The sequence below is a fragment of the Eptatretus burgeri genome, chromosome 4 (genome assembly GCF_056783735.1).
Source record: "Eptatretus burgeri isolate ZD-2024b chromosome 4, Ebu_testis_v1, whole genome shotgun sequence".
Taxonomy (NCBI): Eukaryota; Metazoa; Chordata; class Myxini; order Myxiniformes; family Myxinidae; genus Eptatretus; species Eptatretus burgeri.
Window position 1 is genome coordinate 69,277,378 of NC_140964.1, and position 19,070 is coordinate 69,296,447.

The following is a 19,070-nucleotide window of genomic DNA, read 5'->3' on the forward strand; positions in this document are numbered from 1 at the left end:
AACAAAATCTCGGGCCCGCCAGCGGTTCTATTGGGTTAACATGGGGCGCGATGTACAGAACTGGTGTCGAGCATGCGACGCCTGTACTGCGAAAAAGGGACCGCCACAGAGGATGAGGGCCCCACTCCAACTACATCAGGTTGGGGCCCCCTTTGAGCGAGTGGCCATGGACATTTTGGGATCACTGCCCCCCACTCGCCAGGGTAATAAGTACATCCTCGTAATTATGGACTATTGCACCAAATGGCTGGAAGCCTTTGCCCTTCCCAACCAGGAAGCAGGGGTTGTGGCCAAGGCCTTTGTAGAAGGATTTACATGCGAGTATGGGATTCCGCAGGAGCTGTACACGGACCAGGGACGAAATTTTGAGAGCGAATTACTAAAAGAGGTGTGCAGGCTCCTGGAAATTCGAAAGACACGGACAACGCCCCTGAGACCACAGTCTGATGGCATGGTGGAGAGGTTCAACAGGACCCTGGTCCAACAGTTGGCCCTCTTCACCGCCACTAACCAGGAGGACTGGCACGAACATCTCCCATACCTCCTGATGGCCTATCGCGCGTGCCAGCACGGGTCTACCGCGTGTAGTCCGGCGCTGTTGATGTATGGACGGGAGCTGAGAAGCCCCGTCGATTTATTGTGCGGTCCGACGCCTGAGCGGCTTGATAGGCCCCCGGGGGAGGGCTATGTCCGTCGGTTGGAGGAAGGCATGGAGAAGGTCCATGCCTTCGCACGACACCAGCTCCAACAGTCGGGCATAAAGATGAAGCGCAGGTATGACCACCGGAGCCAGGTGAGCAAATACCCACCGGGGACGAAGATTTGGTTCTTTAACCCCCGGCGGAGGAAGGGCAGATGCCCGAAGCTCACCTCACCTTGGCAGGGCCCGGGGGTCGTCCTGGCGCAAATCAGTGACGTGGTCCTAAAAATTAAAATGGGACCACGGGCCCTTCCCCGGATCGTCCACGCGGACCGCCTGAGGCCTTACAAGGGTGACCTTACACCCTCATGGATATGTTCTCTTGTCTTTACGCCCTCTTGCCGGAGGAGTCGGTGCTGGAACAGCCGCTCCCGCAGAGGCACAAGGCTCGCAGAGCCTTGCAACGAGTTCACGAGCCCAGTAAGGAGGGAGGAAATCCCCCCTGCGAATAAGCATTTGGGAGACAGAGACAGACAGTGAATGTGTAGAGGGGACGTAGATTAGCTACGTAGTGTTAAATGGAACGTGCTATAGTTTAAGGGACGACGTGGAAGCACGAGGTAGTTAGGTGATTTAGTGAGCAGGAATGGCAGGATTCAGCAGTGTGAGTTGAGAAGTTGAGTGGAAACATGTGCTTGGTGAGTGAGTGAGGCCAGCGGGTCTGTGTGAGTGGAGCGAATGGGGAATGCATGGTGCGATGAGTGATTGGGAGGAGGAGTGACTCCCGCCCAAGGGACCCCAGGGTCAGTGTAGAGTGAGTTAGGGGGTTAATGAAAATGACAAAATGGAGGTCGTTTTGCCGTTGGTGGGAGTGTAGGCTCGATACCCATTTGGAGGGGTGCAGGAGCCCTGTTGACGGGCTGGGAGCGTGGCTGCGAAAGGTGAGTATCACTGAGTGGGCACCCCGGGCACCAGGCTAGTCGGCCGCAGTAGGCTAAGGGCCCATGGGGGGCCGGGATAGCGTAGTGGGCACGGGTGCGCCCGCATGGTGCGGGGCCCGGGCGTCATAAGCCGCGTGGGCAGTGTTGTGGGCACGGGTGACCCTCGGAAAGGGGCCCGGGAAGCCAGTCTGCCACGTGAGCGTTTCAGGGGAGTCGCCAGAGAGGGCACTCCCTGGTTTTTATGGAGCTGGTAGGCTTGGAGGCAGTGTAGTGCCCGGGGGTGCCATCGTCGGAAAATCGGCAGAGGGTCGTGCCTGCCAAGGGGAGCCACGCGTCCCAGCCATGAAACCGTGTAAGGGCACGGGAAGAAAATTGGGGGGCGAGGCCCAAAATTGTAAGGACACCAACACGGGCGACGGGAATCTGGGTTGTTAGAACCAATAGTTTAAGCGAGAGGCGCTTGTTGAAAGCCCCGGGGTAGTTTAACGGTAAATGGATAGGGTAGATTAGGAAGTGTACCCCTACGCACCATCCATCCCTTCGCTGTCGTTGTGGGCCGCTGGACCCACTTTGGGTTAGATCGCAGAAGTCTGGGGAGGCCATCCTGAGGCTTCGTTGGGCCTGGGCACAAGACGCTAGCCCTCCCTTATTCCCCTCCGGAAAGGGAACGTAGGGGTTGGGAGTAGGCTAGTCGACGATAGGTTAGCCAAACAAGGACGATAAAGGGGGTTAGGGGACGAATTATAGTGGGGAAGTAAACATAAAAACAACAAAAAAATAAGTTTGGGCTAAATTGGGTTTTACAAATTAAGGGGGTGGGTATGGACAGTGACAGGCAAAGGCGATAGGATGGGAGGGAGACCGTAGGGTAGGTCCGAGCCCGCCTTCCGAGTGGCCAGCACCACCGCACTCCCTCCACCAACCTCCACTGTATGGCAAAGGCTGGCCAGCTTCATCTTCTGGCTGTGTTGCTGCAAGGCCTGTGCCGGCCCACTTCATCTGCCGGCTGGCTGTTTTACTTCAAGGCCTGTGCCGGCCGGGTCGTCTGCTGGTGTTTTGCTTCAAGGCCTGTGCCGGTCGATCATCTGTCGGCTGTTTGCTACAGTGGCGTTGTCATGCCATGCCTTGCCTGCTGCCTTTGCCATGCCATGCCCACTGCCCCTGTTCACCAGCCCCCGTTCAATTTTTCTTTGCCCCCCCCCTGTTCATTGCCATGTGCACCAGGATCATCAAGCAACAGTTTGCAAGCTGCGAGAACTGCCCTGTTGGCAGCTACAACACGGGCCTGCAGTGGCTGCCCGTGCACCGTGTTTGCGTCCATCCATTCATCCATTCATCCATCCATCCATCCATCCATTGTGTTCATTGCGTGTGCCACTTGAGCTGGCACGGAGACTGCGTTTGTGCGCGTGAGCAGCCGGCCACGTTCCCTGTCACCTGCATTGCTTGAGCCAGAGACTGCATGCGAGCAGCCTGGCTCCCTGCTAACTGCTTTCTTTTTGCAGAGTCCATTGATCTTGGGCCATGGTTTAGTGTAAAATTTGTAAGTTAAGGTTAAGATGTACTGTACATATGAGTGCGCCCCCGCATGTATGTCTTAGCGCCGGCAATTTTATTTAAGTCGTCCGTGTGAGTGGGTTTGTTTCGTCAGTTACTCAGCCCTCAGGTTATTTATTTTGGGGACACGAATACCATGAATGTCGCACTCAGGGATCCGTAGGTAAAACGTACTTGGGGAGAACTACACATGATGGCACACGAAAATTTGACGACTCGGGATGAGTCTGTAAAAAGGGGAGGGGGTGGTGTTACGGTTGTGGAAATTCGCAAACCACCATTCAGGTCCCGTAGGTGAGATATCTCTGTAAGTACATGTGTAGTTAGCCCCAAAACCGTTGTTTAGAGGGAATAAATGTGATTCATTCGGGCTGCGATGCTTTGAGATAGCCGTTTTTCTGTTCCATCACACAACAACCACCAACCACAACGCCGCTTCACAACAACAACAACACCAACAGCCACGACCTTTACCTTCACAACTCGCTCCCACATCATCGCATCATGCCATTCCCAAACGCACCATGACCATCAAACCATCACCATAAACCCTCCACCACCCTCACCTCCCTCCTACCGCCATTCCTGCACCACCTGTGAGCACCGAGCGTCGGGCTGTCCTCGGCTCGTACAAGATACGCGCCGAGCAGCGAGTGCAAAACGCGGCCTTTCCGAGGAGAATTCGGATCAGGAATGCTACACGCCCACTTCTGATCCGTCCAATCAGCAAGCGCGGGGTGGCTTGGCCCCGCCTCCAGACGCGTCTGTGTGGAATCGAGATATGCAAATTCTAGGATCAGGGGAGATTTACGCCCCTTTTCCTCCGTCCAATGGGCGAGCGTGGCTCCGCCCCTGAGCTCATCCTGATCCGGAAATTTGCATATGGGTTCTCCTGCCGGCCTATAAAATGACGAGCAGAAAAGCAGAGTTTAGTGGCAGAAAAGCGAAGAGTTTTGGGGCAGAGAGAAAGAAGAGTTGTTGCGCAAGAGTTGTTGTCGCGAGGCAGTCAAGTCGGGTTGGAGCGCGGAGTGGAGTCGGGAGGCGAGGGCGTCCAGGTGGTTTTCTGCAGTCGGCTGAGGAGAATTGGGGGAAGAGTCCGAGGAGCTCGGGTCCGAGGCAAAGAAGATGGCGGTCGGCGACGAGGTCGCGGTGGAATCGCTCGTCACGGGACCCAAGCAAGCCAGCTATACTCCTTCCCCAGAGCATCACCAATTTCCCCTTTCCCCCGCGCTGAGATAGTGCGAAAAGGGGGCCCCTTTCCCACCCCACTCCAAGTGGTGCCAACGAAACCCGCGAAGGAGCACGAAGTCGGGGCACCGCCGCGCTGCCACATTTGTGGCTCATCACGAAGACGCGGGTAGGACCCCCCCCCCCGGTCTCGCGGCCCTGGCCGCTCCTCCAGGTCCCGCGCACACATTGGCCTACGGGCTTGTCTGCCCCCTTGCCTATGAGGGTGGCTTTCTTTTCCTTTGCTTTTGAGTAAATGTGTGTCGGCGCCGTCTGTGAAGTAAAAATGTTTAAGTGTTGCCGTGTGCTCGCGTAGTTGGTAGTATCTCTGCGTCATTGTTTCTTTTGTTGCATTTGCTATATGTGTGCTCTCCGTGTGCCGCGGAATAAATGTGCATTATGTTGAACTGTTTTCCCGTTTCGCTTCGTCTTTTCTTTTATGGAATCTCCATCTTGCTTCACGTAACGGCTTCGTCGTGGGCTTAATACGCCCGATAATTAATCGGAACCGTCGAGGCCGACAATAACACCGCTCGGTTATCCCGATATCACGGAACGGCTCGCTTAAGCGGCCCGTGTCCGGAGTCGACCTGCGGCGAGGTGTGATCGCCCGGTCTACCATCCGCGTGGGTACTTAGGTAGGTCGAGTTTGGCGAACAACCCTATCCCACGCGGGTGGCCGATTGGCACGATTGTGGTGAGGCCGAAAGGCCCACCCGTGACTAGCTCCCGGCGTTAGTCCATGAGGGTCACGACAGAATTGTCCGTCCGGTGGGCGACGTGCCGCGATTCGAGTCACGTGGCCGTTCGCACGCCGGCGCGCGCGAATTCGCAACAAAATATATATATATATATATATATATATATATATATATATATATATATATATATATATATATATATATATATATATATATATATATATATATTGTTACGGATTCGCGCCCGCCGGCGTGCTGACGGCCACGTAACTCGAATCGCGGCACGTCGCCCACCGGACGGACAATCCAGTCGTGACCCTCTCGGACTAACGCCGGGAACCAGTCACGGGTGGACATTTCGGTCTCACCGCGATCGAGCCAATCGGCCCCCGCGTGGGATAGGGTTGCTCGCCAAATTCGACCTACCAAAGTACCCACACGGAGGGTAGACCGGGCGATCGCACCTCGCCGCAGGTCGACTTCGGACACGGGCCACTTAAGCGACCCGTTCCGTACTATTGGGATAACCGAGCGGTGTTATCGTCGGCCTCGACGGTTCGATTAATTATCGGGCGTATTCAGCCCACTACCAACCCTTTACGTGAAGCAAGATGAGGATTCAATGAAAGAAATGACGAAGCGAAGCGGGAAACAGTTCAACACAAAACACATTTATTCGCGATGAACGGAAAGCGCACATATACAATTCCACCAAAAGCACATAGAAAAGAAGAGAAACACAATGCAATTCCACCAAAAGCACATAGAAGGAAAAGAAACACAATGCAGAGCTAATACCGACTACGCGAGCACACGGCAACACTTATACAATTTTACTTCACAGACGGCGCCGACAACACACATTCCCAAAAACAAAAGAAAAGAGAACACCCTCAAGGATGAGGCGGGCCTGAGGCCGAGACCGGGTCGGGCCTACCCGTCTGGTGATGAGAAGCGGAGCGGCGATGGTGCCTCAACTCCGCGGGCCTCGCGGACAGTGTCTGGTAGGGGGTGGGAAAAGGGGCCCCCTTGGTCGCACTATCTCAGCGCGGGGGGAAACAGGAGGGGGTTGCTGATGCTCGGGGGAAAGGAGGATTTCTACTCTGCCTCGAGTCCCGCGACGAGCGTCTCCACCTCGACCAGGTCGCGCCGTCGGCCTCCCTGGTGTGCAGCTCCCGGCACGACGCGAGCACCCCCTCGTCTGCCCTCGCCGCCTCTCCACAGCTCCGTCCTCTTCGCTCCGACTCCAACGCACACGACGACGACGACCAACTCCTTCTTGCTTCTTCTTCCCAACTCCACCGACTGCGAAGTCTTAACTCACTCGACTTGCGAACGCGGTCGCTTATATAAGCCCCGTGGCTTTGCTCTCTCATCTTTGACCCCCTGCCTTCGACCTTTCACCTCGCTCCCCATTGGCCCGAGAAAAAGTGGGCGTGAATGCATTTTGATCCATAAATTTGCATATAGCGATCGCCCTCCAACGCCCTGGAGGCGGGGCCAAATCGCCCCTCGCTCACCGATTGGACGGAACAAAAGTGGGCGTGTGTCGTTTTTGATCCGTTTTTGAAGCGGAAAATCCGTGGTTTTGTACACGCTGTTCGGCACGCGCCCTGCACGAGTCCAACACCGGTACCCACAAGCGGCGCAAGAACGGTGGCGATGCGACGGTTGCGAGGTGTGACGTAAAGCGGCGCCGCGGTGGGTGGTTGATGTTGTGGTTGGTGGTGGTAACAATGGCGGTTGGTCCAAAATAAAGATAGTAAAAGAAAAACGGCTCTCCTGAAGAGTCGCAGCACGCATAAATGACATGTATTCCCACTAGACAACGGGTTTGGGCCTAACTACACATATACTTACCGAGATATCTCACCTAAGGGACCTGAATGATGGTTTGCGAATTTGGTAACCACAACAATATATATATATACATATATATATATATACATATATATATATATATATATATATATATATATATATATATATATATATATATATATATATATATATATATATATATATATATATATACACATACATACATATATATACACATACATACATATATATACACATACATACATATATACATACATACATATATATATATATATATATATATATATATATATATCTATATACACATACATACATATATACATACATATATATATACATACATATATATATATACATACATATATATATACATACATACATACATCTATATATATATATATATATATATATATATATATATATATATATATATATATATATACATATATATATATATATATATATACATACACATACTCGTATAGTTGCTTTCATAAAACCTGCATTAAGTGGCGACTTATAACAAGGCGGAAAAAAAAAACAAATGAAGGCATGGTGCAGGTTTTGCTGTCCAAACCCCTGATTTGATTACACAGGCTGGTGGGCCAGGACTGGCCTGACTGAAACATCAAGTTGGTAAACTTGTCAAGGATGTCCATTGTGCATCCAGACCTATTCCTAGACCGACAATGCCTCTCTTTCCAGGCTACATCAAGGTCTATATACAGTTCATCACGTGCGGTAACACAAGAACAAAAGAGACTTACGATCGAGGGAGTTGAGGAAGACACGGAAGTAATGTATGAGGTAATCGCTGTCATCAGGGTTCCCCAAAGGTACAAGATGGAATAATGTTGGTTTGCTGGCCACCACCATCATCTCTGACACATTAACTCTGGGGCCCAGGCCAATGACGAACACAGCCACACCTGAGCAGCAAGGAGCAAGAAAAATAATTTAACCACTGGTAAAAGTAATGGTATGAATAATTCCAACAATATTTAAAATAGTTTACTTGAAAGCAACATCCAGAAAGCATGAAACACATTCAGTTGTATCAATAATTCCCTGATTTTTCCCTTCCTTACTCTAAAGAATGCCTACCATTGCACTTGACCTTCAGGGCAGCGTTCAGGATAGACTCAGCTTCTCCCACCACTGCAGAGTCCCTTGCTGCAGTCAACACAACCAGGGCACGCTTATGCTTCCTTCTTAGAGGCCCCTTAAACACTTCCTCCTTAAGCAACCATTGCAGTGTCTTTGCTGTTCCTGCTACAGGGCTGCCTGACATATGGTCTAATCCTTCAGCAAGCACATCACTCCTCTTTATTTCATCGTCATCAAAGTCCAATGCCAAGACAGCTGGTACAGGCTTCGAAACTGGAGATTTGACTGGAGCTTCGTCAAATCCCGGTGGAACCGGGTAAAGGATGAGGGCAGAGCGGGTGGACCGAGGGCGTCCATTAGAGAGCTGCTTCATTGCAGTCTGCAAGAAATGATGTGCTGTTGAACGCATTGAAGGGTCTAGCGTTCCATCAAGCATGAAGGCAATGTCTGCCTGCATGCCATTACGTTCCACCAATGGAGCTACTCCAAGACATTCCGGAACTGGATCACAATGGTCTGGTTGAAGAAAAAGTGGTGTTGTCAGTATGCGTGAAGCAGGAATTAATGATGGCACACAATAACAATGTATAATTTCAGGATTTAACTAATATATATTTGCTGCATCATCTGTGACCTGCGACCTCATCAAGTTAGGGGGTTCGATTTGCACACACACACATGCACGCACGCGCACGCACGCACGCACGCACGCGCACACACTCACACACACACACACACACACACACACACACACACACACACACACACACACACACACACACACACACACACACACACACACACACACACACACACACACACACACACACACACACAGTGTCCGGAAATGAATATACCAAAAAGAACGTTGAATAGTTTTATTGTTATTCGAGATACTGACATAATTTGATGTGAATAAATGCATTGGAGTTGTAAGTTTTAGATTGTTGTGAATATTGTTTGTCATTATGCCTCTGGTGACAAAGTCAGTGATAATAATCTTATTGAGGGTTAGGCATTATGTTTTCGGGTTGTCTGTCCGTCCATCTGAACGTACGTATGTCCATGCGAATTTTCTCTGCAACCGCTTATCCGATTGACATAAAATTATCACCTTCGATGCGACTACTCATGCAGAATTTTAAAATGATAATTATGACATCATAGGTCACGTGATGTGGCAGCAATGCTGGAAAAAAGGAAAAACTTTGGACCTCTGCATCTCCAAAACCACACCATGGAAAAAATTGAAACTTAGCCCTTGGCAACTACTCTTCATGTGGAATAAGGGTGATTTGACGATGAAATCATTGGTGAAGTGGTATCCCGGTCAAAATTTGACACATAGAACGGTGCATTCGATCAGTATGAAAATTTGTGAGGTTCATCTCGGGTTAGATTGGTGAATAGAAAAATTTTATATGACGTCATTGGACATGTGGTTTGGCAGCCATATTGTTTAAAAAAAAAATGAAAAAAATCTTCTTCTCGAGAACCGCTTTAAGGATCGAAGTGAAACTGCAGAAAAATGATCGACGATCCATGCTGAATAAAGTTTGATGACTATGACATCATAGGTTACATCGTCTGGCAGCCATCTTGGATTTACCCTGAAATCTTCAAAATCCTTCTTATCCGGAACAGTGAGACAGATTGAGGGGAAACTTCACGCACCTATTCAGCATGCCTTGCTGACACTAGGGTGATAAATAGTAGAGTAAATTTGTGGTTTGACCCCAAAAAAATTGATACAAAAGGTTTTTCAACGGTTTTGGGTAGGTTTTGACCCCCAAAATAACATTCTAAAAATCTACTCAAATCCACCTACCGGAAAGGGCCTATTTTCAAGATGGCGTCGAAAATGGCCGCCGTGGGCTTAAATTTCCATAGAATGTGCAATAGCTGGCCTACATTTGTGATTTTTGTGTCAATCTCTATGTTTTGGAGGTCAACAAATCCAATGAAACTATTTTCAAAGCTGATCAGTGATGGGAAAAACCTTAAATCCAAGATGGCGTCCAAAATGGCCCCCAAAATGGCCACCATGGGCATAAAATTGCTACTAAATTGTCAATAAATACCGTGCATGTGTGATATATGTGTCGATTTCTATGTGTTTGCGGTCAACAAATCCACTGATATCATTTTCAAAGTTGATCAGTGATGGAAAAGCCTTAAATTCAAGATGGCGTCCAAAATGCCCCCCCCCCCCAAATGGCCACCATGGGCATGTACTTGTTTTAAAACAGGCAATAAATGGACTACATTTGTAGTGTTTGTGTTTATTCCTATGTTTTGGAGGTCATGCCCAATCCTTCAAATAGTGTCTACCTGAAAAGTTGTCCCGTGTGTAGTGATCAGAATTAATTGACCATCTTGTGCATAACATAAATAAAAATATGCTTTGGTAATTTAGAAAGTAATAAATTAATCGGCTCTCACAATGATCACCATTTCCGAGAGAATGTACTTTCAATTAAAATGCCTTCAAGTTAGGGTAAATCGAAAACATCAACGAAAGTTCGTTCATTTACCATAGATAAACTATGCTTCCTCTTCGTCCTCCGATACTGTCTTGTTGAAAGGATTTTCGCAGGTATCAAGTTGACAGGGTCCGCAGACGCTGTGGCATGGCAGACCGTATCCCCTACAGCTACAGCGACTTGTTCTACAGCCAGTTGTGCAGTTGCATCGGATCATCTTCAACAACTTTTCTGGAGCAGCGTCCTTGTCTGACATGACTGGAACTAGTTTATTGTCCTCCAGTTTCCAACCCCAGTCTGTTGCCTTCAAGTTTCCGTTCCTCCCCATCCAGACCATAATCTGATAGTATACTCTCAGAGAGTGAAACCTTGTTGAAGACGCTGTTGGTGGCAGACGTTCTGGGGTGACAAACGACTTAGCTGAAGCCAGTTTCTTCACAAAGACATTATATCGCAACTTGGCGAGGGAATCACAGGGATGTCCTCCAAATAATACTTTCATGGCATTGTTGCCGTTTTCCACGACCATGTCTCTTGTTTGGTTGGGGACAAGGAAGGTGTTTGCACAAGTCTTGATTGCTGAATCCCCCTTTGCCAGTTTCTGAAATGCTGACTTTTTTCCAATTCCAAATACTCGAGATGTCGAGTCACACCCAGTGAAGGCATGAAGGAAGAGAAGATGTGGGCATAGCTCTTCACCCAATGATACTTTCAGCTGGTTGATATTGTGCACCTTCCAGTTCCTGGATGAATTGTCAGAACGAAAATACAGTTCTTTGCTGTCGACGCTAGCGTAATGCAATAATAGCACCAACAGATCTGTATCTTCTCCAATCAGGGTAGTTGATTGTTGGTATGACGATGTCACTGCCGCTTTTACGATGTCTACATCGGCATCCCCTGGTGCATGAATTACGTTCAAGCCAATTTTCTTCATTTCCTCACTGATGAGGTTGATGAGCTGTTGCTTGTTGGAGCTCCTGGACAGGAACTCATCCTTTTTGCCAGAGAATTCTGTTCCAGGTGTGAAGCTGACTTCGGGATGAACAATATGGCCACGGCGCTTGTGTGTATTGTCCTTAATAGATGGTCCATCATCATAACCATCAAAAACAACTGTTGCTTTTCCATAGTGCCGAATAGTGAAGTCAGCATACGACTTGGCTATCACATTGAAACTGTCCCCGGCTGTCCATGACAAACGATGCAGCAAGGAGCCACCATCAAGAACATAGTGCTCAGTTTGGGGAACAGAGTCAGACACGGTATCATTTGACACTTTGGCAGAATGGTCTCTGATAGCTTGAACTAATTGAGGTTTGTTAGCCTTTCTGAAAATACCTATACCCTCAAACAGGGCAGGGGGAAATGGGCTCAGCTCATAGCCCATGACATCTTCCAACGAAATGTCTCCTGTTTTTGACACAACAAGAAATCTTTGAAAGAGTAGAGCAGGGTCAATTGCTCTGTCTGGACCAAGTTTGACTGAAGATACATCTCCAAGTGTTTTGGCTCTGCCTTTTCGTTTGAAGGAAGATGTGAAAGCGGGTTTATTGACCATACTTTCCATAATCTTCTCTCCAACAGACTTATGCTCGTGGACATTCACATCCGACGCGGCCACCACTCCAGTCACAACATTTCTTAGTGAGGGATCTGGAGAAAACGGAGAGCATTCACTGAGTTTTGAACTGATGTTGGCTAGGTCAGAAGCATCTCTTTCCATCCTTGCGCCATTAGATTCCTTGTGTTGTTCACTAATCGTGTACAAAAGATCAGTGAATTCCTGCATCGCACTGTTATATTCCGACGTGACCGGCATTGACATTGTCCATAGAGACCGTTGTTCTTCACCCATCCTACTTCCGCGTGTTAGGCCACCAGTGCTCTTCAGGGATCTCATCAAGGTCTGTTCGATGACAAGATCAGGGCTTAGACCCGCCCAGAACTTATTACGCCATCCATTTTGGACGCCATCTTGGATTTAAGGCTTTCCCATCACTGATCAACTTTGAAAATGATTTCAATAGATTTGTTGACCTCCGAAACATAGAAATTGACACAAAAATCGCAAATATAGGCCAACTAGTGCCCATTCTATGGCAATTTAAGCCCACGGTGGCCATTTTCGACGCCATCTTGAAAATAGGCCCTTTCCGGGACGTGGATTTGAGTAGATTTTTAGTATGTTATTTTGGAGGTCAAACCCTACCCAAAACCGTTAAAAACCTTTTGTATCAATTTTTTGGGGGTAAGGCTATTTTTTGTTGTAGATTTACCCGACTAAAAGAATAAATGATAAATCTCGTGGTTTGGCAACCATATTGGATTGAAGGAAAAAAATGTTTTCTCTGGAACCATTTATCCGATCGAAGTGAAATTTATGAAATGTCGTCATACAATGTAGCTGCATACAGGGTGGAAATGATGACATCATGGGTCATGTGGCGTGGCAGCAATATTGGATAGAAAAACAAATCTTATCTGATCAAAACAAAACTTCACACACGTGATCCTCTTCCAAATCATGGGCAGAGTCCAAAGCTTCAATGCCATAGGTCACATGGCTTGGCAGCCATGTTAGTTTGAAAATCGAAAATTAAAAAAAAACTTTTTCTCAAAAACAGCTTAATGGATCAATATGAAACAAATTGCCTTACGTGGAACAAGGGCAGTGGATCATAATCGCAAAGTTTTGTATCAATCGCTACAGCGGTTTCTGAAATATAATTTTTTAAAATATCTTCCTTGAGATCAATGTGGCTGCCACACCACGTGACTGATGACAACATTTTAACTGCAAAGTCGAGTATTAATAGGTTAAACGGTTTCAACGAAATACTTTTTAAATTACTTCCTTAAAGCCAATCTGGCTGCCACATCATGTGACTGATGAGGTCATTGTTAAACAAAATATTTACAGTAACAGGAGTGGATCATCACTGCAAAGTCAAGCATCGAAAGGCTAAGCAGTTTCAGAGAAATAATGTTTCTTTAATATGATCAACTCAGCATGGGCAATATTGTTTGAAAATTTCAACATCATCGGTCACATGATATGCCTGGTGTTGGCTTAATGGTTCGGGTGGTGGGCTTGGGATCCTAGGATCCTGAGTTCAAATCCCACTCAGCTGTTGAATTAATACCAGGTGGGGTTGACTCTGCCTGTCGTCCTTCTGAGTTTGGCAAAATGAGTACCAGCTTGCTGGTACTCTGTGTCGGAGTGGTAACCTGTCCAGGATTGTGCCCAATAGCCCAGGAGACTGTTTAGACAGCACCAACGCTCTGCACAGACTATGGTCCCAATGGATGGATGGATGGTCACATGGTCTTGCAGCCATTTTGGACAAAAACCCTTATCCGATCAACGCAAAACTCCAAAGATGTGATCATCCAGCCATTTTGAATTTGATTTGATAAAGACGTTGTGGTGGTGTCCGATTGAAGCGGGGTTGTCTTGAAGTGGAGCGGCATAGTTAGTTTTCTTCACCATAGAAATTTCATGAAATTTTCACCACAGGTGCGACTACTCATGTGGAATGTTTTCGTGATAACTATGACATCATTGGTCACATGGCATGGCAGCTATGTTGGAAAAGAGGAAAAACTTTAGACCTCTCTACCTCCGAAACTGCTCCATGGAAAAAATTGAAACTTGGCACATGTGAAGGAGGTACTCCCCATGGGAACCAAGTGTGATTTTTTGCTGATGTTATACATGGCTTGACCATGATGTCATAATTGCATATATCAAATGCTTTATCCGATCAGAATGAAATTTTTTGAGGGTCATCTCGGGCTAAATTTTAATTGGCAAAAAAGTTATGACATTATCGGTCACGTGGTTTGGCAGCCATATTGTTTTCAACATAAAACCTTCAAAACCTTATTCTTTATAAAAGCTGAAGAGATCAAGGCAAAAATTTACAGGTATGATCGCATATCCATGAGGAGAAAAAATTTCTCCACCAATGAAGTCATAGGTCACATGGTTTGGAAGCTGTGATTTTTTGAAGAATAAACATTTTGAAATCTTCTTCTACAGAACGGCTTAATAGATTGAGGGGAAACTTCACTTACATGTTCCCCAAGCCTTGGGGATACCACCGTGTTCACTAATAATTAATAGGTCACAGAGTCTGGCAGCCATATTGGTTTGAACAAAATTCTTTAAAAAAATTCCTCTTGAACTGCTTCATCAACTCTTGTGAAACATCACAGTTATGATCTAGTAGACATGTGGAATATGTTTTAAATTTCAACTTGATCGGACTCATGATCTGGCAGCCAGAATTATTTAATATTTCTAATCTGAGTTCAGGGATTTAAATCAAACTTGGTACAAGTATGTATAATGATGTAATAATGTGGGCAGAGGCATATCTGGCGACGTCGCGATGTCAAAGATTTTGGTTCTAGTTTTCTTTCTGTTTCAGGAAAAACTCCATTTTTTGATATAATGACAAGCAAGTCCTCAAGAGAAAGCAAAAATTGTGAGATTTGCACATGAATGTGGTTCAATCATTCAAGCCCAAAGGTGTTTTCAGTGTGAAGTGAACAAACCGGTGCCTGAAAGATACTCCATACAAAGATGAGTGGATCAGTTTGACGATACAGGATCTGTCCTGAAAGGGAAATCTGTTCGAAGATCAAAAAAGTCGAATTAAAGGTCGAATTCTGTTCTGGAGGCATTTACCAACAGCCTTAAAAAGTCATTTAGAAGTGCATCACTTGAGTTCAACATTGCAAAAAGTTCTGTCCAAAAAATATCCTTCATAAATAATTGAGGTTTAAATGTTATAAAATGCAAACAGTTCAAAAACTTTTTGAAGAGGATTATGAAACAAGAGTAAATGTTGGTGAATAATTAATTGAGATAGAATCGGATGAACATTTCTTTTTTTTGAATCAAACCTTATTTTTAGTGATGAGGCTACATTTCACACATCAGACAATGTTAATCGTCACAATTGTAGGATATGGGGAGAAGAAATTCCACATGAATTGTATGAACACAAAGGGGATTCGCCAAAAGTAAACGTCTGGTGTGCCACATCACGTTCTCACATCTATGGACCCTATATATTTCATGAACAAACTGTCACCAGTATTTCATACCTCAACATGCTACAAGAGTTCTTTATTCCGCAACGTCAGGAAAATCCCGACTTATTACAAAGAGCTATTTTTCAACAGGATGGAGCACCACCTCACTTTGCTCAAATTGTTGGAAGTATTTTCAAATCAAAATTTACCAGACGGTTGGATTGGTCAAGAAGGACCTATGAAATGACCCACTTGTTCACCTGACTTAACACCTTTATATTTTTATCTCTGAGTATTTTAAAAGCAAAGTCTACACTCGCTAAAAAAGGGATCTTGAAGAACTTAAACATCATGTTGTTGATTGTATGTGGTCCATCCCTACAGCTGTGTTGGAATATGTTTTCTCAGAATTTGAATACTGAATTAGATTGATTATGGTGAATGATGGATGACATGCAGAAGTTTATTAATAATTTGAGAAGATTTAAAGAATACCATAAATAATGAAATGCAATAAACTTACAAGTATAATGCATGTATTCATATCAAATTTATGTCAGTATCTCAAATAACAATAAAACTATTCAAAGTTCTTTTTGGTACATCAATTTTCGGACACCCTGTATCGTTACAAATAGTAATCATCCTGAATAAAACAACACTGTAACCAAAAAAATCCTATGATTTGTCATTGGATTTGATGAGATTCTCATAAAATTGAATGAGAAATGCAAAAGGGATGTCAGGTGAGAAGAAGTTTTGAGCATAATTATGTGATAAAATGTTACCAAAGCAGAGGGTGCAAGTGAGCGTCGAATTCAACTTGGAAGCAATATCACCAGTGAGATGCACAATCTGCGAGTGACCGTTGACATCAACCTGTTAATAAGGATTTCCAACATGTCAGCCATAACATCAACAAGAAACAAATCACAATCTCTCTATCATGATGTCAAAAACTAAGAATAAGTGTCATGTAATATGGGGTAGCCATTACTGTGGAGTTCCACAAAAAGGTTGAACTATTTACAGAATATTCAAATGGTCTTTTTGTTTCGGGTGACAAAAAATGTAGCCCTGGTCAGTTTATCAGTTTCATATCAAGTGCGATTCAGATGAAGAGACAGTGTTGAATCACTTGTATTTGGAAGGATTTGTAATGCCAGACTTGTAAATTTAGGTCATTTATATATTTCTGTGCAGCACCTGAATACTGGTTGTATAATATCTGAGAACGAGCAAATGTACCGGTCCCTGGTGATGGGAAAAGCAAACAAAAGTACCCGCCCCCAGTGACGGGAAAAGTTTAAGTTAATCTATCAATTTAAATTATTCCATTGCTTTAAAAACGTTCATTGTGTTGCATTATTGGTTTCACTCAGAACTAAAGCTCTGAGCTGCTTTTACCGCCGACCACAAAAAGGTGATGCAACATCGGGTAGCGGAGGTTGGATTTGTCCAAAAAGATGGCAAAAACCTCAACCTGTTGAATAAAGACCGAAAGCTATTTTAAGTTGTGTTACTCCATGAATAACTGTATTAAATCTACTTTCACCCAGATGTTCATGGTGATTTTAAAAATGACTTGATGGGACAATAAAGTGACTGACTATATTGCATCAAGAGAAGTGAAATAAAAATGCAAAATAACCAATCAGCAGCTTTTCAAATGCAGTGTGGGAAGCAGCCGCCATACACGGGAGATATACAGATGAACGCATGGAGAGACACCATGGTTCGCAATATATGTATATATATATATATATATATATATATATATATATATATATATATATATATATATATATATATATATATATATATATATATATATACACTGTATAAGACACCACTCTGCAACTGATGCAGTCAGCCCAGGCAGGAATTTGTAATAAGTTTCTGTGCGGCGGCAATCGCCTTCTCTTTGCGAAAGACACCATGGACTCCTCAACATTTACAGTAACCAATGATGGTGGATATGTCCACAGCTTGATTAATGTACCAGTCAATAGACAACACTCAATGATGCAGCGGTCTGTATGTTAAAATACAAGAACAGTTTATGCTTGGGTCTCGAATCAAACCCAGATTATGTAGCTCAAAGTCAAATGCACTTTGACAGAGCTTGTCCTGTCAATGCAAATAATTAGTTAAATGCACTTTATCTGATGGGTCTTCTTTTATTTTCCAAATTATGTATTTCAAAGTAAACATGCATTGAAATATTAATTTATTCTGTTGATCAAGGGTAATTTTAAAATTTTGGCAGAACTCAGATCAACCACAAAAAATATGAGTGAAGACACCATCACGTTCCAAATAACCATTTCCTACCTTGATGGCTTGCTCTAGTTGAGCCAACCGTCCAAAAGTCAATATGAGTGTTGTGACATCCGCAGCTGCTAAGAGGGCGGCTCCGGTTCGGGCAACTTCCATGTCTTTTGGAGTTGAGCGGACGATGAATACAGCCATCCGACGCACAAGAGGACCAGCGCGAATACGCTTAAAGGAGTGACGGGCCACATGCAACATTGCTTTGCCAACCTCAGCCGGGCCGCCATCACTTGATGCCACCAAATTGCTGAGCCGAGACAACAGTGTTTTGCGATTTGTGATTTCGCTGAGGCGCTTTGCCGAAATGACTCCATCTTGTCTGTATCCCAAGAGAGAAACTCGGGCACCACGTGGGCATGATGTCTGAGATAAATCTAGGCGGGAGATTAGGTCTTTGGCAACATCCTTGGCCTTATCCACAGGAGGTGACCCTCCACCAATATCCATGGCCAGGACAAGATCTGTCGGATAGGCTGGGCAAGGTCGTTCGGCTTGGAATGGTAAAGGAAAGAAACGAAAATAGTCATAGAGTTAGAATTTTCCTTTGGGGAACGTTGGAATACCTGTCAAAAGCTTTAATTTAAATCCTCAATAAGATTATCACTGATCAGTCAAGGTGTTTATGTGCCTAAATTCAATGGCTCATGAATACCTTTCTGAAGATATGTTTCGCACAAGGATATCATTAATCCTTGACCTTTAAAATAGTACCATATTTCTATTAATATAACATGCATTGCAGAGATTGCTTTGTATATACTTCTTTTCTATTTCCATCATAAATAAGTAAACAAAAATATACTTAAGAGCACGACAATCCAACTTATCTTGTAATAACCTTTACAATAACAGAAGGATCCATCAACTATTGACTGTTTTTCAAGGCAGTTGATTGCCGAGACATTACACAAACACCCTGCAGTGGATGTTCAATCATCAATCAAATTATACAAGGAAAGCAAAATATTTTCTCCCCGACTGAAGGCACAGTCCTGTGTCAGTGAAGCATGGGCCAGGTGTTATTCCTTTTCTTTGTAGTTTCCAGTACTGCGTCCCACATATTTTTCACAGTAATGGAAATTTCCTAGATACCATTGGAATATAAACGTATTTTGGCTATGAAATGTTTGGAAAAGTGCAAGACTTTTTGACTTCCTAATATTGCCTCCACACCACAATTAACTGTTCCTCA

General features: G+C 45.1%; 1 protein-coding gene across 4 annotated transcripts in view; it reads right to left on the reverse strand.

The window, feature by feature from the left end:
- The window catches only part of LOC147028295 (collagen alpha-4(VI) chain-like), a 36,707-nt gene extending 18,317 nt beyond the window's left edge, over positions 1-18,390 (reverse strand). For all 4 annotated transcript variants that reach the window (XM_085878579.1, XM_085878578.1, XM_085878577.1 and 1 more), the window contains exons 1-4: positions 17,879-18,390; positions 16,333-16,423; positions 8,013-8,531; positions 7,676-7,837 (exon numbers count right to left, since the gene is read on the reverse strand). In XM_085878579.1, the coding sequence (XP_085734705.1) occupies positions 7,676-7,837; positions 8,013-8,531; positions 16,333-16,423; positions 17,879-18,325 (1,219 nt within the window). In that variant the 5' untranslated portion in view covers positions 18,326-18,390. The remainder of the gene's footprint in view (positions 1-7,675; positions 7,838-8,012; positions 8,532-16,332; positions 16,424-17,878) is intronic.
- Positions 18,391-19,070: the final 680 nt, after the last annotated feature.